This window comes from Barbus barbus (genome assembly GCF_936440315.1).
Source record: "Barbus barbus genome assembly, chromosome: 21".
NCBI lineage: Eukaryota > Metazoa > Chordata > Actinopteri > Cypriniformes > Cyprinidae > Barbus > Barbus barbus.
In genome coordinates this window covers 14,185,738-14,205,480 of record NC_136749.1, presented here as the reverse complement: position 1 = coordinate 14,205,480, position 19,743 = coordinate 14,185,738, and the positions used below count along the sequence as shown (strand labels likewise).

At 39.9% G+C, this 19,743-nt stretch overlaps 1 protein-coding gene across 3 annotated transcripts in view; it reads left to right on the top strand.

Moving 5' to 3' along the window:
* Window positions 1–19,743, top strand: part of LOC306887918 (nectin-2-like) — a 67,278-nt gene that overhangs the window by 24,987 nt on the left and 22,548 nt on the right. Inside the window, exons 2-7 of one of the 3 annotated variants that reach the window (XM_079445959.1) lie at window positions 714–823; window positions 985–1,237; window positions 2,168–2,464; window positions 2,818–2,935; window positions 3,840–3,988; window positions 18,152–18,175. In XM_079445959.1, coding sequence (XP_079302085.1) covers window positions 714–823; window positions 985–1,237; window positions 2,168–2,464; window positions 2,818–2,935; window positions 3,840–3,988; window positions 18,152–18,175 — 951 coding nt within the window. Of the gene's footprint in view, window positions 1–713; window positions 824–984; window positions 1,238–2,167; window positions 2,465–2,817; window positions 2,936–3,839; window positions 3,989–9,225; window positions 13,019–18,151; window positions 18,176–19,743 lie in introns of those variants that run through there. The other 2 variants (XM_079445958.1, XM_079445960.1) reach the window with 2 other exon arrangements.

The window sequence follows — 19,743 nt, the reverse complement described above, 5'->3', positions numbered from 1 at the left end:
GGAAGTCAAACTCGGGTCACTGTGAGCACAATGGCGCTGTATATGACGGCGCACTAATCATGAGGCGCCGACGATTGCATAGATTCTTCCTGAAATGAGGGTATTTGGATGGTAAAAACGGTAAATGTGGCCACACCTTCATGCATTTAGATTTGCAACTTTTATAAGGCCATAGTAGAGAGAGGACAGGAAATGTTGGGGAGAATGGAATCAGAAACTGTTACGAGACTGATTCAAACTTGCAGGTCCGCATGAGCACCAAGGCTCTGACATATACAGTGCTGAGTCCATGATACTGTGTTCTGTGTGCAGTTTTCACTTCTTTACCACTATAAACCCCTGCTGATGTGCACACACACATACACACACGTTCACTCGTTGAATGTGTTCTGCCAGGGTTGTGGTGGATGATGAATGCTTCGTGGTGAGAGTGAGCTGAATGTTGTTGTTTTTTTTCATAGATTCTTTCTCACACACATTCACATTTAGATTTGCACCCTCTCACAACCCGGCTGAGATCAGAAACATTGGCCTACTTGCCGTTTTGTTGTAACCTCATTTATCATTTCTTATTTCGCCATCCCTAAACTCCTAGACTACACTGGTTTGTGCTGAATTTCTCTCTGGCGCGTTCAGCAAGGTCACTTGAATTTATCCGGACAGAAGTGAAGGTTGTTTCCTGTTCTCATGGCCTTTTCTCATTTACTTTCCAGGAGCGTTGGCTCAGCGCGTGAGGGTGGAGCCAGAAGTCGTGTCATATCCTGGTCAGGCAGTGACACTGCGATGCCAGTTTCCAAACCCAGGCGAAACCCAGCTCACTCAGGTCTGAAATCAACTATTTCCTGCCAATCCAACAAAAAAAAATTTGTAGAAAGAACTTGTTCACTGGGGTCATTGCAAGAACTTTCAGAAATATTTATCTGTGCTGGAAGCATCAGTTGGTCATCATCTGAATTGATTTTGGATGTTTTCTTTGGCATGCAGGTGTCATGGATCTTTGAACGGACTGACACAGAGCGAACCAACATTGCAGTTTTCCATCCAAACTTTGGGGTAAATTACCCAACAAAATCCCCTGTAGCAGGACGTGTCAAATTTATGTTAGATCCTCCCACTTTGGACAACCCATCCATTCAGATCAGCAATGTGCAGATGACCGATGAGGGCCGATACATCTGTGAATATGCCACCTACCCTTCTGGCAACGAACAGGGCGTCTCTTCGCTGGTTATGCTGGGTGAGTATGAGTTTGTGCGGGGAGGAGGAAAAGAAACTGCAACTAATCAATAAAATCATAAAAAAAAATCGATAAAGAAAATGATCTGCAAATTTCATTATCAGTTAATTGGATAAATACATATACATTTTATTACTTATGTGTATAGCCAAATAAGCCATTTTTTCAAATTAAAATCAGTGGGAAAATGTAGTTTTTACATGATTAATTGAAATATGTACATTTTCCTAATAAAATACAGGAAAATAGCAAAGGAAAATATCAGGAGGAGAATTAGGCATTTTTATATCTGATTATTTGCAGTACTAATTGACATACAACATTATTTTAAATTAAATACTGGGGGGAAACAATCAAATAATCAAAATTGTAAACCTTTTTTTTTCAATTTTATTTTTTTGTGTGGGGGGGGCTGTAGGGGACTGAATCAACAAGTGACAGCTTTGATCAATTATCAAAATATTTGTCAGTTGCAGTCTTTTAGTCTGTTTTAAAGAATATGTGTGTACTGAGACTCACGCTCAGGTCTGTGTCCGTTTGTGGGGCTTAAAGGGGATTTATAAATGGTATTGTCAGATCAATTGTGCTGCTGTTAATGTGTGTGAAATGTGGCTGTAACCTTGGCCGGGCTCTTGCTCGCTTGCTCCCTCCCTTCTCTCTCTCCCTGCTATTGATCTGCCTGCTTATCATGCTGAGAGGCCGTCGCTTCCCTGTCGTTCCCCGTCTCCCCTGCTTTTCTCCTTTCCCTCTCTTTGATGTCTTTCTCCGAGCAAAACGTGAGTACAATGTGAGCGCTGTGCTAGCGTGTGGCAGGACAAGCCGAGCTGTGATCTTCCCGTCTCCACTTCCTCCCCTCCTCCTCTCATCTTCCCTTACCCTCCTTCACATTATAGCATCAAATAAAGGTCACACTCTCTCTCTTTCCCACAGCTAAACCGAAGAACATAGCTAGAACTGTCACAGTTACCGCCGGCAAAACCCCAGTCATCGTGGCACGCTGTGAATCATCCAATGGCCGTCCGGCAGCGACGATTTCTTGGTCCACAACACTTAACGGAAATGTGACGCCGCCGATCACGGTGGACAATCCGGATAATACGGTCAGCGTCCAGAGTGCCTACATGCTGGCTCCGCAGCCGTCAGATAATGGCAAAGACATCAGCTGCATGGTGTCACACCGTACCATGCCCCAACCCGAGACCTTCCAGATGAAACTTGTTGTTGAATGTAAGATTTCAACCAGACCATTAAAATAACCAGAAACCACTGATCCAAATGCTGTTATGCTTAACATTTCCTTTTGCAATAGCGGAGAATTGCTTTAGTGAGTCATGTCTCTATTGGTCCTGGCCGGTAATCTGTCTACACAGTATGCCAGACATTAGTAACGGCTATCAAGCAAATTAGCCTGAGGCTTTACAGTGCTGCTTGGACCAGTAACACAAAATAAGGGTCAATGAGGTCATTATAGAGTCAGCTGATCAGTGTTCTATTTGTCCAAAACTTCAGTGGCTCAGCTAAACTCATTAATAAAGGGTAGTTATTTGTCCACCTATTTACTGTCTTTTTCTTTCTGTCAGATCCTCCCCGGGTGCAGATCAAAGGGTATGACAATAACTGGTACAGGGGTCGGACAAGTGCATTTTTGACCTGTCAGGCAGATGGAAACCCCACCCCCACCACCGTCACCTGGAAAACGTGAGCATTTCTTTTCCTTTCAGTTCTGATTCGTCTTACTCATTAGCCAGGTTTACACTGTAGATTTTTAGGCCGCATTTTGACATATTTTAAAGATAAACTTTAAAGTTAAAGACTTCATTGGGCAAAATGTCCAGCCTTTGATTGTTTCATGCAGGGTTTTCCAGTCCTGCTCCTGAAGGCCTCCTTTCCTGCATAATTTAGCTCCAAAACAACTGCTGTCAATTTTCTAGTGTTCCTGACTGGTTCAGGTGTGTTCAATGTTGTCCAATCCTGCCTCTGGAGGGCTGCCTTCCAGCCGAATTTAGCTCCAATCCGAATTAAACACACCTGAACCAGCTAATCTAAGCTTTCAGGATTGCTAGAAGCTTCCAGGCAAATGTGTTGATGGAGGTTTTGGCAGTGTCCGAAATTTTGCGTGCAGTTTGATGGCTGAACTCGTGAGAGTCAAATTGATGATTGGGACCAATGTCTTGGTTACGCTGTGTATCATTGATGTCGCACAGTGTGCTTTGGCATTTACTCAAAAATCTCACTGGGATCATATTGTATAATCTGACAAACAGCAATTGTAAAATACCGTAAAAATCATATGGTGTGCACTTGCCTTAAGATAATGACAATAAACTGATGCAAATTGCACACAAAATGGAAAGCACTTTCTCAATCTGGCACCCTCTACTCTGATTGGTTGGCTTTGATACAAGTTCTGGGAGAGAGGACCCTCCTCTAAACTGCATGTAAAAACATAAAATGTTAGTCAGATGGCTTCCTCTAAGTGGGCGGTTCTTGGCCAGAATAAGCTACAAAGTGGACCAGACTTTATGCTAGTAGTCAATAGGTCTTTTAAGCTTAGTTTCTATCAGAAACGCTGTACTAATGTTGTCTGGACTTTGTCCCTCAGTTTGTCTGGACTGATGCCTGAAACAGTGCAGGTGGAGGACACCCGGCTTGCTGTGCAGAAAGTGGACGACACCATCAACACCACCTTCATCTGTGAGGTCAAAAACAGTTTGGGATCCGGCAGAGATCAGGTCACCGTCTTCGTGAGGGGTGAGTCTGTCTGTGTAGTATTTGATTACAGGTTCCTCACACATTTCCACTGTGTTGAGTGTGAAGTGGCAACAGGGGCAGTAGTTGAAAAAATGAGACCTAATTTCAGACAGTTCAGACATAAGGCAGTTTGTTGGCACTTTTCTTGTCTGTATGTGTGTTGTTCGTCGCTCTATTTGTCCTCAAGATCACCCTGCATGCACGGTCATCCCTCAGCCTTCAGCTGTTCCTGACTCTCTGGTGGTGTATTTTACTTTAGTCTGGGACTTTCTTGATCTGGTAAAACATGTCTGAAAATGTGACACATTTCCCATAGAATTTTGAAGGATGTTTTCCAAAGGGAGGAGCTTGTGTGTGTTTGTGATTGCAGATGTGACTGTGTTTGGGTGGGGTTGAGCAGTGTTTTGACATGGTTTTCTGTTTGTCATAGTTTTTTTTTTTTTGGTTTTCACAAAAATTTCGAAAATTAATATTTTGAAGATCACAGCATGCTTTAAAAGCGAATTCACAACACAAGCTATGCACAAGTTTGTTGTGTGTATAGCTTATTCTTACACATTGGGTCTGTTTTTTTCATGCTTTTATGCTCAGTTAAAATAGTAATATTGTTTAATAGTATTCATTTTAAATGTAATTTATTCCTGTAATGACAGAACTGAATTTTCAGCAGACATTACAGTCTTCAGTGTCACGTTTCTTCAGAAATCTATTTAATATGCTAATGTTCTGATCAAGTAACATTCAATGTTGAGAACAGGTGTGCTATTTAATATTTTGTTTAAATTATGATATATTATGATCCTTTGAGTAGAATGTTTAAAGGAACAGCATTCATTTGAAAAATAAATCTTTCATAACACTTGTGATGAATTTATTGCATCCTTGCAGGATAAATATTAGGCATTAAAGGATAGTAAATATTAATTTCTTCTTCCTCAAAAAAAAAACAAACCCATTTTGAACAGATACTGTATGTTTGAGTAAGTTACTGCACCCTCTACTATAGTGGTTCATTTGTCAGTTCTTTACCCAGCATATTATGAGTGGATTATATAAATCAATTGTATTCTTTCTACATTTCTATTAAACAAGAGTTAATATTTTTTCCATCATATTTTCATCCATCCATTTGATCCATCTGGTCTTTATTGACAAAATCAATACATTTTAGGCATTCTTTTTTTATTGCATTAAGATACTTTCTTTAGCATTTTTTTGACTGTATTATCACAGATGTTCAGATGGGTGTGGGTTGGATTTGTGACCCCTGGTTAACTCCTCCTGCCCGTTCCAGAGTTTCATGGCTAAAGTGAGCGCCACAGTACGTTTGATGGCCGCCATGGGATGCAAAATTGTCCTCTCCTAGCTTTTTCTGGCCCGTTCTGATGTCCTGTGACAGACTGATGGAATAAAATATCCACATGGTTGACTGCGGAGGAACTGAGCTGCTTTAGTGCTGAGCAAGACTAATAGCTCTTAGGTAATGTGGAGGAAAGGTGCTTTTCTCTCACTCATCTCATTGTACTCTTTTTAAAAGCCTTCTACCTTCCTCCACTCCCCTTCACTATCCCCTCTCTCTTGCATATATGTGTCCTTGCAGATCAGTGTGGCTTGAAGGCAGATCTTTGCTCATTTGGAAAAAATATATTCCCCTACCAAACACTAAACTGACAACATCTTCCCTTCCCTCCTCTTTTGGTTCCTCCCATATTCTCATGGAGAGAAAACAAGAGAAAAGACCAGCAGGAAGAGACTGAACCAAGAGAGGAGGGTGGAGCGGATGAATGCTGGTGGCATTTCTACCCCCTTGGGAACCTATGGCTCTCCCATCGCACGTGCATCCTTTCACTCTCCTCCTCTCTTCCGCTCGCATTACTTTCATCCTCTTCGCTTCAAACTCTTTTGTTTTGTTCGCCTGAACCACTTCTGTGCCTTCCAAACCTGCTACCCACCCTCCTACTCCAACCTTCTCCTCACAAAAGAGGCTCTCGGCGAGGATAAGTCAGTCACTGCTGTTTCAGCTCCCGGCCTCTTATCCTCCTGTCAAAGGAAGAGCGGAAGGGAAATGCTAATCAAGCCCGTAATGTAAAGCCAGCCTCTGCCGTGCGTGTGCGGACAAAATTTGTTGTGTTCAGTTGGTGTTTGCGGCATGTAGTGTAGGAGTCAGGTGCAAGAGGAGATATGTTCCATGGAGCGCCGCGGGAAGTGTTGCTTAGCCGTGAAGTGGTTCTGCTTAAGTGCAGCCGTTTTGACAGCCATGAAATGGCCAGTACCTTCTTAGTCGCGTGGCTGTCTTCGCCCCAGGCAGTCATCTCCATGGCGACTAAGGTCGGCCTGCTCAGATCTTGTCTCAGTGTTCCTCCTGAAAGCATGAGAGCGGTACAGAGATACCTTGGAGCATGTTTTGTTGCTCCACCACTGAAGCCAGAGCTGGGAATCCAACTACGAATCCAAATCATTTCTCAACACTGTGCCTCATGTTGCTCTCAGGCTAACCTAGATTCAACCCCCACTTCTCTCTCTCTCTCTTTCTCTCCTCCATTCATTTTCAACTCTAGAGATTCTGTCATGTTCTCCATCCAGCTGCCTTGTCCTGCTCTCCCCCGTCCAATGGTGTGACAAAAAAATGAAAAGGGAATGTGAGTCATTCAGAGACATTTTTCCCCTCTCATCTGTCTAGAAAAGCTCATTGCGCTTCATTCATCCACTCAGCCATTCACTTAGAGTCTTTCAGAGTACTAATATGTACATTTATTAATATACTGCCAGTACTTAGAGAAAGATAAAGAGATTACATTAGTGGTAATACAATATAATTAGTGGTGTTCACGAGCCAGTATAAGTTTTAACTGTTTCTCATGCTTAAAGGGATAGTTCACCCAAAAATGAAAATTCTGTCATTTAATTACTCACCATTATGTTGTTCCAGACCCGTAAGACCTTTGTTCATCTTTGGAACACAAATTAAGACATTTTTGATTAAATCCGAGAGCTTTCTAACCCTCCGTAGACAGCATCACAACTACCACATTCAAGGCCCAGAAAGGTAGTAAGGACATTGTTAAAATGGAATAGAATCTGACATTTTGTGAAACATAAGATTTTTTAAAGTGTTTTTTTTTTTTTTTTTAACAATGAAAGTCAGTGGGGTCCAAATCAACAATAAACCCCTCTGACTTTGCATTAACATGAGGATGGGTACACTGATAACAGGATTATCAGTGTACTGGAAGTCGTGTCACTGGAAGGTCAAGGTGTTACATTTTGATGATAAAACTACAAGGTCAAACTAATTTTTAAAAATAAAACATGCATGAATGAATTTGAAAATTCAATGAATTAGAAAATGTTCACTTAATGCCGACTTTAAGCTGCCTTTTTCTTATGGGACAGAAAATTTATGTAAAATATTCCAAAATTTTCTCAGTGGATTACATCTTAGGCAAGCAGTAGATAATATTTATTACATATTTTTGCTTATGAGAAATTTGCTACTACTTGATATTTTGTCTTCTTTAGAAACAACTCTGAACACCCTAGAAACCACATAGCAACTTGCTGAAAACCGCTCTGAAGCACGCTCATGTGCCAACACCCTGGCATTGTGACAGGGGCTTCAGCACGGGCGAGCACTCCTCTGTGACTGTTTGTGAGTGTGAAATCTTCCGCTAATGAAGCCATGTAGATCCGTGGGTGTGTGTGTGGCCGCTATATGATCAGACTGTCATGTATAATTCAGAGGACTCGGGCAGGCAGTGAGAGATTGACTCGAAGATCAGAACAACACGCTCACTCTGACTGAACCAGTGGGAGGTGGAGGTGTATGTGTGGGAGAGAGAAGTACACCACAGTGGGTGGCTAACGGGAACACGGCGACTGAGGCAGTCAGACATGATTGTGTTTCTGCAGTTAGGTGTTTCTGTGCAAGATGCACAAGAAAAACTGATGACAATCAATGAAAAATATAAGAGTTCAAGATGATGATGTTGTTTATTTTGGGTGTTAACACATGCACTGCTCTCTTTCAGCAGTGCTACTCACGTCTTCGCACACTCATTTCATCTCGTACACGCATTCGCCAGGCACTGAGGAAGAAGCTGTGCGCTGTTGTGTGTTTGTGGCTTCAAGGCCGATGCGTCTCTCTCTGCTGTCTCCCCCTGTCAATCCCAGCCTCCTCTCTTATGCCTTCCTTCCTCTCATCCATCCATCTATCTATCCATCCATCCATCAGCCAGCCATCTGTCCCTTTGTCCATCATCCTCTCTTTTCTGTTTTATGTGAGGCTGCATGCTGGTGCTGTGTTTCCTTCTTTGAGCAGTTGTAAGTGTGAATGCTACAAACTGGCCTTATGGAAAGCCGTTCCCCTTAAGGAATTGCACAGAAATGTCACCATCCCACATGCATTCACATGAACGCACACACACACATTTGCATTTAAACACAGACTGGGTGTGAGGAACTGGAAATAATTTTCCCTTGTCTTGTAAAGATCCCATGAAATCACTTGAAATCAGAATGTTGATATATTTCCTATTGTGTGAATGATTTGGAATGAATCATTGCGTGAATGGAAAAAAAAAATCTTTTTTTTAATGAATCTCTTAAGTAAAACAAAAAAAATTGTTCTTGTTTAACTTCCATGCAGAGTCACTGTTTTGGGTTTTGACAATACTCTGGGAGTAATTTAACGAGACATTATATGAACAAACTGAATGAACTAAGGCAGTGTAATTTACTGACCGACTGAATGAGATGGGCATGGCGTTTGTTCAGTTTGGGATGCAAGTCTTGTTCACAAGTAGAGGAAAAGCATTGGAAGAACTATTCATTTCTAAATATTTGTAATATGTATACACAAATTTTCTAACAAAGGATAATAAGATTTTTTTTGGTGTCTGTTAAATTGGTTCAGTGAATTGTTTATTGACTTGAAAGATTCAAGTCACTTAAATAAATACAGATGTCCACATAGGACATATCAAAAGACTTGTATCATTTTCATGAATCATTTTTTTTGGTACTTGATTGGACAGGAATTTATTTAGTACAGGAGGAGTAATCAACATTTTTTTTGGTCCGCTAAAATGTAGGCTTCAAATATAATACACATTGACTATAAGCCACAAATCAGAGTTTTCATTGGGTCTTTAAACATCTGACTTCCATTTCCTTTCCATGAATCTAATTCTGGCTAATTCTGTTCTTCCGTTTCTCTTTTTTTTAACCTCTGTCTTTAGAACAAGCACCTCCCCCCTCAAACGCAGGCGTGATCGCAGGCGTGATCTTCGCGTGTATTCTGGCCGTCATACTTTTAGGTGTCCTCATCTACTTCCTGGTATTCCATAATCGCCGCCAACAGCATGGTTACCGCGGCACCGGCAAGCCAGCCGGTGCTCCCTACGACTCCTTTACCCGCCTCTTTGGATCTGCCAAATCAAGCAAAAACGGCACCGGAAACAACGGAAACAACAACATGCCCATTTACAGAGGAGAGGTGGGGCTTAACGAGAAAACGGCCAATCAGGGCATGCACCTGGGGGGCGTGGCTCTGCTCGAGACCACACACACTCACACAGCGGAGGATATCCTGCTTAGTAGAGAGATGGACGAGGTAGAAAGGAAGAAATTTGATGAATTGGAAGAAGAGGACGAGCGATATGATCGTTTCGGTGGGGGTGGACCCATCCTACAGCTCCGCCCACATGACGATGACCTAGATGATGACATGGAGTCCCAGAGGGACGGCTCTGTGATTTCTCGGACTGCAGTCTATGTGTAAGAGGAGAGCAGAAAGAGGTTCTAGGAGGGTGTTCGTGGACCTCTTCCAGAAGGATTGAAATTCTTCCTCTTTACAAATATTAATTTTATTGTAAAAACAAATTATGGCATCAAATACCATGAGAGAAGGATTAATGGATGGATTGAGTTAATGAATGGATGAATTAATACGCTGGATATAGCACAGATTAAAACATTGATGATCGGATGAAGTAAATAGAGACTAATAAAAACAAGGCTTCCATTCCTAATTCCTAATTGCTCTGGTTGTCATGGTGACACATTCTGAGTAATACGAAACTGAAAATGTTGACACTGAGCGATATATATGACATGCACACATATGAAGTTATATATGTAAATCCACTGTGCTGTTGTGTAATAGTTTTAACTTGTTCTTATTTTCTATCGATCATGATTTCAAACTTGATTCTCTCAGCGTGAGTTGAGTTTGGGTAGAGCACATTCCTCGGCCCTTCATCTCTATGGAAGCTGTCCTTGTGTATTGTGTAGATTTTGAAAAGAGTCAAATGTGCCCAGTGCTTTTGATCTGTTATACTCTCAAGTCATGTCTAATATTAATAACTAGCCACGCCTCCGTGGCCTTCCTTCCTGTTAATTCATCCTCACATGCTCATCTGTCTCAAGATGGCGTGCACAGTTCACTCATTATACAGCACTCGGTATCTCAATCCCATGACATGACTCACCAGTGAATCATTTGGTTTTTTGGGGCCAATCAAATCAAACATTAATAAATGGTGTGTTCGTTCTCACCCACAATCCATTTAGTCAAGAAAAGATGAGTTCAAGGCAGCACTGTTTACCATTTTCCTTTTGCATTCAGTTGTAAAACAGTGTAGCAGAGCGCTGTTGCAATAAAAACAGCGGGTCAGGGTTACATCCTTTTTCAGAGTGAACTTTAAACCCTAACAGAAAGAAAGAATTCAACTAAATTTATTGCTAAACTTAAAATTGTTTAAAAAAATTACAATTAAACTTAAAGGGATTGTGTGCCACACATGTAACACTTTACAATATTGTTCAGTTTGTTAATATTGGTTTTAGTTATCATGAACCAACAATACTTTTACAGCATTTATTAATCTAAGTTCATGTTAATTTATAATTATACAGTTCTTCATTATTAATGTTTGTACATAATGCACTCACAAATATTTATTTATAACCTTGAAAAATTAAAAAGGTCAAAATTGGCATTACTAACTAACATTAATAAATGCTGTGGATATATTGTTAAAAGGCAGTAGATGATGATACCTAATGCATTAACTATTGCTAATGAGTTAAGTTTTATTGTAAAGTGTTATTAACAAATCTATATTTATAACTATAACCTAAGTCCAGGGTTACCATGGCCACACAGCTAAATATACCTCTCCTCAGACACCACAGTTTGCATCACATACTGTTATTTCCTTGTTTTATTACCGTTCCTCTCAGCCGGTAAGATATACTGCCGTGTTTAATGGGAAATAAAATGAAGAAGCTGAGTGAAAGATCATGTGTATTGTTCGATGTGAGGTGATTGTAAACTACTGTATGTACACATTTTATTTTTCTTAAAAATGAAAAAATCTATACTTCTAATTGGTGTAAATATGGAGACGAGCGAGGTGAATATCCAGGTCGACTGTTGCGCATGTCAACCACGGCTCTGTGCGTACACTACTATATGAGAGCACATATCACATATTTACATCTAGTATCAAAACACATTCACATGGGGAAGCTTTCTATGGGGTGTAGTTGGAGTGTGTGTGTGTGTGAGAGAGTGAGTCAGCGTGTTAAGTGGTGTCTGACTCGAGGGCAGTGAGTTATTCCTCCAGTCTCTCAGGGTCTCACACACACACGAACACAGTGTGATTTAAACTGGATTCACACACACACACACGCACGTATTCTTTCTCCCTCTAAATCATGTCAAACCAACTGCCCTTGAGTCTATAAGTGTCCCTGTCTGTTCCTGAGCGTCAGAGGGTATAGTGGGTACCGTACTGTTGGCTTCCGTCTTGATTCAGTGACCCTATTAGTGCCACGTCTGAATCAATGCCACTGAAAGAAGTTGTTCTCGCCTCTGAAAGGGTGGTCAGTCTGAAACGGCCCGCTCCGATCCGTCTGGCACCGAATAGGCCATGGATTCGATGCTGCCTAGTTTACATCCTTATTGAAAGGTCGGACCGCAATCAGTGAATGTGTGAGTAGAGGAAGTGAATTCGTCACTCGTGCTCTGAGAGGCAGAATGCTTTAGCTCCTCATTAGAGGAGAACGCACTGACCTTCTAGCTCAACGTCTCCTCCAGGAATTCCGTAATGAAGGAACGGATGCCTTGAGAATGTTAAGGAAGTATCCTCTGCAATGGGAGATGGTTTAAGTAGCAGAGTTTTGAATATGGGATGTTACAGTCTCCTCGATGCTTTAGATGGTCCACAGTCCTGGTAAACACATACATGCACATTTAAAAGCCTTAATGTCACAGTCACAAACCATCCCTCCTGTGTATATAGTATAAATATATAAACATGATATTCATAAAGCTAAACAGTGATGCCACATCCTTGTGTATTGTACTTCGCTGTTGTAAGCATGAAGGATACATACATTTTTTTTTTTTTTTTTTTTTTTTGAGTTAGTGTTTAGCTTTATAATGAGGTTCAATTTGTTAGCATTTTTAATGCATTGGGTATCATGAAATAACAATCTTTACTGCATTTATGAATCTAATGTTAATTTATAAATATAGGCTACTATTGATTGTTCATAATATATTGGTTTAATGTATACAACTTGAAATGTTAAAAATATATTCGTATATATGCGTAAATTAACATTAACCTAAATTAATAAATGCTGTAAAATTTTCATTATTTTGTTACTTAATGCATTAATGTTAGCATATTGAACCATATTGTAAAATGTTGAGTTTTATATCAGTTGATTTTTACTGTTGTTTTTTTTTTTTTTTTTTTCTCTCTCTCTGGTTTTTTTAAAACGATCTGTGCTTTAATTGTTTTTATTCTGAGTGATTTATTGATGCCTGTAACGTGTTTGTGCTATAAACTGTTGAGCAGCGCTCTCAAACTCTCATGGACACAGAAAACACATCTATGCTACTAAATGCTTTACCGCCTTGCGTTGCTTTTAGGTTTTATTTTGGTTGTCTGAATGTTTTCAGTCTTTGTAATATTGTCTTTTTTTATTTGGTTGCTTATTAAAGTCTTACAGATATTTGATGGTGTTATTGGTTTGTGCTTAATGCTTTGGGCTCAATTAAATCTCTCTGGTTTGGTTTTCCTGCAGTGTTTTTCAGACTGGGTTGTGAATGTTCAGCCTGTGTGTGTGTGTGTGTGTGTTAAGTCACCTGTCACAGATAACACCGCCGGCTGAAATGGAGCTAAGTGGGCTGTGCAAGAGAGCGACACATAAAGCGTCCACATAAAGCTCTATTTTTTTCTTCTTTAGTTATTCTGGTTATAGCATAGTCTTGACGTTTTCATTTTTATCCAGTTTTATTCATAGCCAGATAATCTTAGATAGTCGAACATAGTATCTTTTGTTGATGAGAGAGCAAAATGAAACCAATACGATGTTGTGAATGCTTTAACACCACTGACCACTGAGTTTTCGTCTTAAAAAAACATTATTCTTCAGTAGTTTATTTCAATTAAACATGATAATGATGCTCATTATTAATTTAATCTTTATTGATGATGAAATCAAAAACACCTTATGAAACATTTTCTTCAGTAAAATTGTTGTCATTATTTCCTCATATTAGATTATTGACACTTTCAGATATACTGCTGCAACTATGTAACAACAACAAAAAACTGACTTGTTTTTATGCAAGTCAGAAATAAACCACACGCAATATAAAAAGCACAGGAATGTGGTTGAGTTCATATTCAAGTTTCTCCCCTTCAGGTTATAAAGTTGACAGCCTCAGCATAGTTCAGTCCTACAGGAACTCTGCTCTCAAAAAAACCTCTTTGTTGACACAAAGGCAACAGATCTCGTATCTCAACAGGTTAAAATTTAACCAAGAGCACACTTTGCAAAGGAGGGGGAGTGAAACCGAAAGAGTTGGTGTCATCATAAAGGAATTCAGCAGGCAGAATTCACAGTACTGCTGTGTGTGTGTGTGTGTGTGCATTAGCAGGTGACCTTGATAGAAATGTGCCCGTTATTATAACAACAGACGTTTTCCTCCAGAAGTAGCTGTGTCCTAGATTCCGTCCTTTCCTTCCCTTTCCCTCTCTTTCAGTTGACGGGGTCAGAATCTCGGTGCTCCTGGCACACTTGTCACTGTCGTTTGGAGTTGGAGGGTTTTTTTTCTTGGCCATTTAGCCATCTGTCTGCTCTAATTGCTCAGAGTTGCAACCTGGAGTGAGGACCAGCTGCCTCTTTCCTCTCTTAGTTTGTCTCTCTCTCTCGTCCCACAACACTAGCTGAATGTATCATGATAATAGCCTTATGTTACTGTGTAATGGTGTGTTCCACTTGTCTTGAGACACAATCATGGCTTAACACAGATGTGAACTTCAAGGTGCACTTGGTCATTTTTTTTCCTCAATGAAAGCGATTCAGCCTTAAAGGGATAGTGCATATAAAAATTAAAATTTGGTCATTTACTCACTCGTCATTCCAAACCCATATATTAGGAAGATTTATAGCATTTAGTCAATTCACTTTCACTTTCAGAAAATGTTTAAAATGATGTGAGAAGAGACTCCAGTCATATCAGTGCCTTAATTAAAGATGAGATCACATGACCAGGAGAATACTGCTCGCTTCATCTTAGTGAATTTAAAAGTAAATTTAGTATGGATTACCACTACTAGTGCATTTCTACAAAACCCTTACAGTATTAGAAAAAAATACTGTATGTCATTATAGTATATTAAAGGTTTTTCCATTGGCAAATTCCTTTTGCAGAGCTCTTGAAAGTGAATTTTTCCTGCCTGCCGCCTTTCATATCACAGGATAGTCAGTAGTAGGTATGTCCAGTAAAGCCATCATTTGTATATCTGTATCTGCTACAATGACAAAAATATGTTTTTTCCATATTATATCCCTATTCTGATAGAACCGGATGTGGGTTGGGGGTAATCCATAAGTGCATCAAAACTATTTTAGATAGTAACTCTGTTATTCAATGTACACTACCATTTAAAAGTGTTGTACAGTAAAAACAGAAATATAATACAAAATACCAAAAATTTGGTAGTGTAAAATATTTATTTTTCTTTATTACAACTAAATAGTATTAGGCATATTTGCTATATGGAAGCTATAAATGAAATTTAAATAGCCTATATTATGGACTGGGCCAAAAGCAAAGATTCTGAATTACTGAGAACAATACACAGACACGACAATAACTTGCCTTTTGTTAAATAAAACAGTGTCATATCGCACCCCCTTGAGGTTTAGGAGTTCACAGTGCTACAAGACAGGTGTTAAAATGGGAAATGATGTCAGGATAAGGAAACGCAGTGTCATTTTGGGGCTGTGACTGAGAGTATATGCCCTGCCATGCTCTGGGTTCATGATATCATGCACCAAAAAAAATCCCCCCCCCCTCCCTTCTAAAAAAACCCCCCGCACACACAGACCTCTATTTAACACCCATCACATTCCTCATACATGAATAAGCGGTTAATAGCGAGCGACGAGTCTCGTCCGAAGGCTCTATTTTTATTCCCTGTCACGGAGGGGGAAGGTTTAGGAAAGATGAAAAAGTGAGTGGAATGAAGGCCCGAGTGAAAAGCGAGGATGCGCTGGTGTGATAGCCCTAAAGCCCTGACACTTCCGTCATCTGTAGTGTTTCCGTGAATTGGACGTGTGTGCACGCACCCGCACTCAGTGGGAGATTGGATTGACCCGCATTGCCCTGAGCTGTCAGGCTGTGAGGATCGTCTGGTATCCCTCGTCTCCCGTGGGCACCCGGAGGCTACGACATTACACACAGATAACAGATGAATAGATAGATTAGACCCGACGGGGGTTCTTCTGGTGGTCTGTCTGACCTTATCAATTGCTTTGATTATGGATGATTGATCAGTTGGTACTGGAGAGTAATTCACACTCTGTTTGCCACTCTTCCGTGATGGAGTTGTTACCATGGGTAGAAGATCCAGTGACCTTTTACACACCCTGACATTTAAGTGAAATGATTGGTTGATGGCGGTGTGTGTTAAGAGGGGACAGAACACATAATCAATCAGCAGGGATGATGATATAGACTCGATCTGACAGGTAGCCATAGTAACACCAGTACTCTGTGTGTTGACTCTGTAACCATTATCTGCTCTCGGCTCTTTGTCTCGCTCTCTATTTTTCTCTTTCTGTCAGGTATGCTCCTTCAAGTTCCCACTTATGAGTCGTGGTTATGATGAGATGTGCATTCAAGAGCTGAAATAAGTGGATGCAGAGGCCAATTTTATGTCTCTTTCTTTTGTAAGTCGCTTTGGATAAAAGCGTATACCAAATGACTAAATGTAAATGTACCTCACAGCTACCATTTTGGGAAAAATGGCAAAAAAAATCAGCTTTACCATCACGGGAATAAATTACATTTTAAAATACATTAAAATCGAAAAGAGTTCATTTAAACCATAATAATATCTAACTATTTGTACAGAATTTTAATAATAAACATACTCTTGGTGCACATAAGAGACTATTTTTAAATTTTTTTTACTGACCCCAAACTTTTAAAACGGAGTGTAAATAGTTTTTTTTTTTTTTTTTATATTTTATTTTTGGTGTTGTATTTTGGCGTTTAAGTGGGAGAGAGAAGGGGGTAGGATCGGGAAAGGTCCGCGAGCTGGGACCCAAACTCGATATGCCCGATGTGCAACTGCGCTGTATGTTGGCGTGCTGCCTGACACAAAACAAATCAGTTTTTAGTAAAGTGCTTAACATTTTTCTCATTTGCATTATCAAAACAAGCTTTATATACTGGCCTTTCAGAAATATTGCACGTGAAACATCTTAACCTGCTCTCCTTCAATTTTCTGTGACTCTAATCTTCATGAACAGTAGAAAACTGCAAAATAAATATAGTCATCATAAGTACATAAGCACAGACAACAAGACCAATACCAATTTGCTTCCGCCACTATTCTTAAATTGACACACCCTAAACTCAGCTTAGCAGAAAAACCCACTAGCAATTACAGTATTATGGTGGCATTCCTCTCATAAACACGATCCAACAACTAGAAGGCAGAAGTAGTCCTGGCCTCCTACTGACATTGGGGTTGTCACAGGAAAAAAAAAGTATCCGTATGAGTGATGAGGAAGATATCCCAGCGGTGTTATATGAGTGGACCTCTGCAGCTACAGCAGAATGATTGCAGGACACGGACAGGACAGACTTGGGGGTTTATTTATATATGTTTCTTGCTTTTTGGTGTGTAGAAGACTTGGAAATTGTCTTGTAGTCTCTCACTCATTCTGTCCCCTCCCCTGAGAGACGGCCCACCTGCAAAAACAGAGTGTGAGATGAAAGGAGGACGACTGTTTGTGTTCAGTGCATTCTGAACAGACACGCATTTTTCCCTCTTCCAAAAGACAAGAACACATTGACACTCTTGTTTAATGATACACAAAGCACCCCTCTCATGCACTATTCCACACACTGAAACTGCATTATATTGTATATCTTCAAGCAAGATTAAAGGAATGATTAATCATTTACTCACCCTCATGTTGATCCAAACCTTCTTTCATAGAACACAAAAATAAAAATAAATCAAGACTACGCTGGTCACTCTTTCCAATGCAATTACAGCTAATTAAGGACAGAAGCTTTTAAGCTTCAAAAAATGGCACCATGAAAGTGGCCAACAGGTCTAGTGAGCTATATAATAGTCTTCGAAGGAGTCTTTGAACTGAATCAGTTCTACTAATTATTCTGGCTAGTGTTTCAAAAACATGGCTCACTGCTTTACTACCATGGTACAAAGCTTTGATCCAGAAATCAACTAGCGGATTCCCACTTTTCCTTTAGGTTACTAGAGCACATTTGTATATACAGTATGAGGAAAGAAATATGTAGATTGTCCTGTAAGCGTGCATATTTTGAGAAAGAACATGCTCTATAAGCTATGCTGTATTTCCGAACTTTGTGATGCTGTTTGCAAACGTTTGGTGGAATTATGGTTTCGGGAAACACTGAAGCATTGGACTGCTAACTACAAATCTTGTTACCATATTTGTCTAGCAATTCCTTTGGGAAATGCATCCCAGAGTGTTTTTATGACTCGGACCAAACTGATTCATTTATAGTTCTTTTGTGGCCTTTTTGAAGCTTAAAATGTTGCTTCAAAGTTTAAATTTCTCCTTTCTGGTCCACAGAGGAAATTATGGAACAACATAAGGGTGAGTACAGTAACAATTTTAATTTTGGGGTGAAATATCACTTTAGCGATTTGAAGACCCATCACACTTTTTCCTCTTCATGTTCCTTTGCTGTTCTTATATGACTATCTGTCTACAGCTCCTCCCATTTCTCACCCATCCCTCTCTTTCTTTCATTTTGGAGAGGTTGTGTATAGTGATGTGGATGAATGAGTGTGGGATGCTTTGAAATAATCTATCTGACAACCCAGCAGAGCGCGCTTTCTCTTCTCTCTTCCCTCGTCTTGGTCATTTCTGCAGCTTCAGTGCTGCTCACTTCTGCTTGACTGGCTCAAACACTCAGTCCAACCATTCCACAGCATCCACCGTTATCCTCCACGCTAAACAACTAGTCCAGACACACACTCCACTGCTCAATATCACATCAAAACCATCCACTGCACTGAACACTTCACTGCCCAGTCCAGCATCCAGACATGAGAAGGACTGTGCATCACAATATCAAAGACATGGTTAGTCATTTTAGGGTAGCACATGACTATTTTATGTCATTGAACTCGTACTCTTCATGTTAAAAGGAATAGTTCATCCAGAAATCAACATTCATTATTTACACACCGCCACGTCCGTTCAAAACCCACATGCTGTTATTTTTCATGTGGAACACCAAAGATTCACACGTTTTCTATTTTTAAATATTAACCTATTCCTGTGATGGCAAAGCAGATGGTAAAAAGAGACTGTATGGAAAAAGTAGTGCGAAGATTTATAAACATTGATATAAATATTATATTCATTTTAGGTAAATTATTATATTTTTCAGATATATAAGATTCGACTCCATGCCTTGAATTACACTGATACCTAATTGATCAATTTTCTCTTCAGCCTGTGCATCGTTCATATCTTCTGTTCTCAGATCCATTTAGAAATATATCACGGTTATCCTTGAACTGCATCAGACTGCAGTGCATGAAATTAATGGCTATTTTGATCAGAGCAGAATTTCATTATTATATTTTGTCTTAGGAACATAAATAGGTTAATAGGATGCAATCGACTGAGAATCCAGATGTCAATATTCAATAAGCAGATTAATTACCTTCTAGAACTATTCTGTACTTACAAGACTGAATCAGTGATTATCGTTCATCAAATAATTTGCATTCACATTAAATTACGGTGCTGTGGTAGCTGGTTACATTATCCTCAAAAGGTCACATTCATTAAAGTCGTCTTTTGTAATTTAAAACATTTGAATTAAAGCGGTCCATCAGGTTTAAACATTCATGCCAACTTCAGAGAATGCAAAACATGGTGTTTAAAATGCAGGTTGTTTACTTTAAACAGTCCACACTTCAACAGCAGTTATTTACAGCTTGTTTCCACCACACAATCTTTTCCGCACCATCAAATAATGGGTCTGCAATGACATTCTGCACACTGCTCTGCGTATCTATTCCACAGCACAATACTCAGAACATCTTGTCACCCTTCAATGCTCACACTCACAATCGACTGCATGAGCCATATTCATGGATATGATTGTACTGGACGACACTTCAGCCGATCTGCTTCCCTGCAGAGTC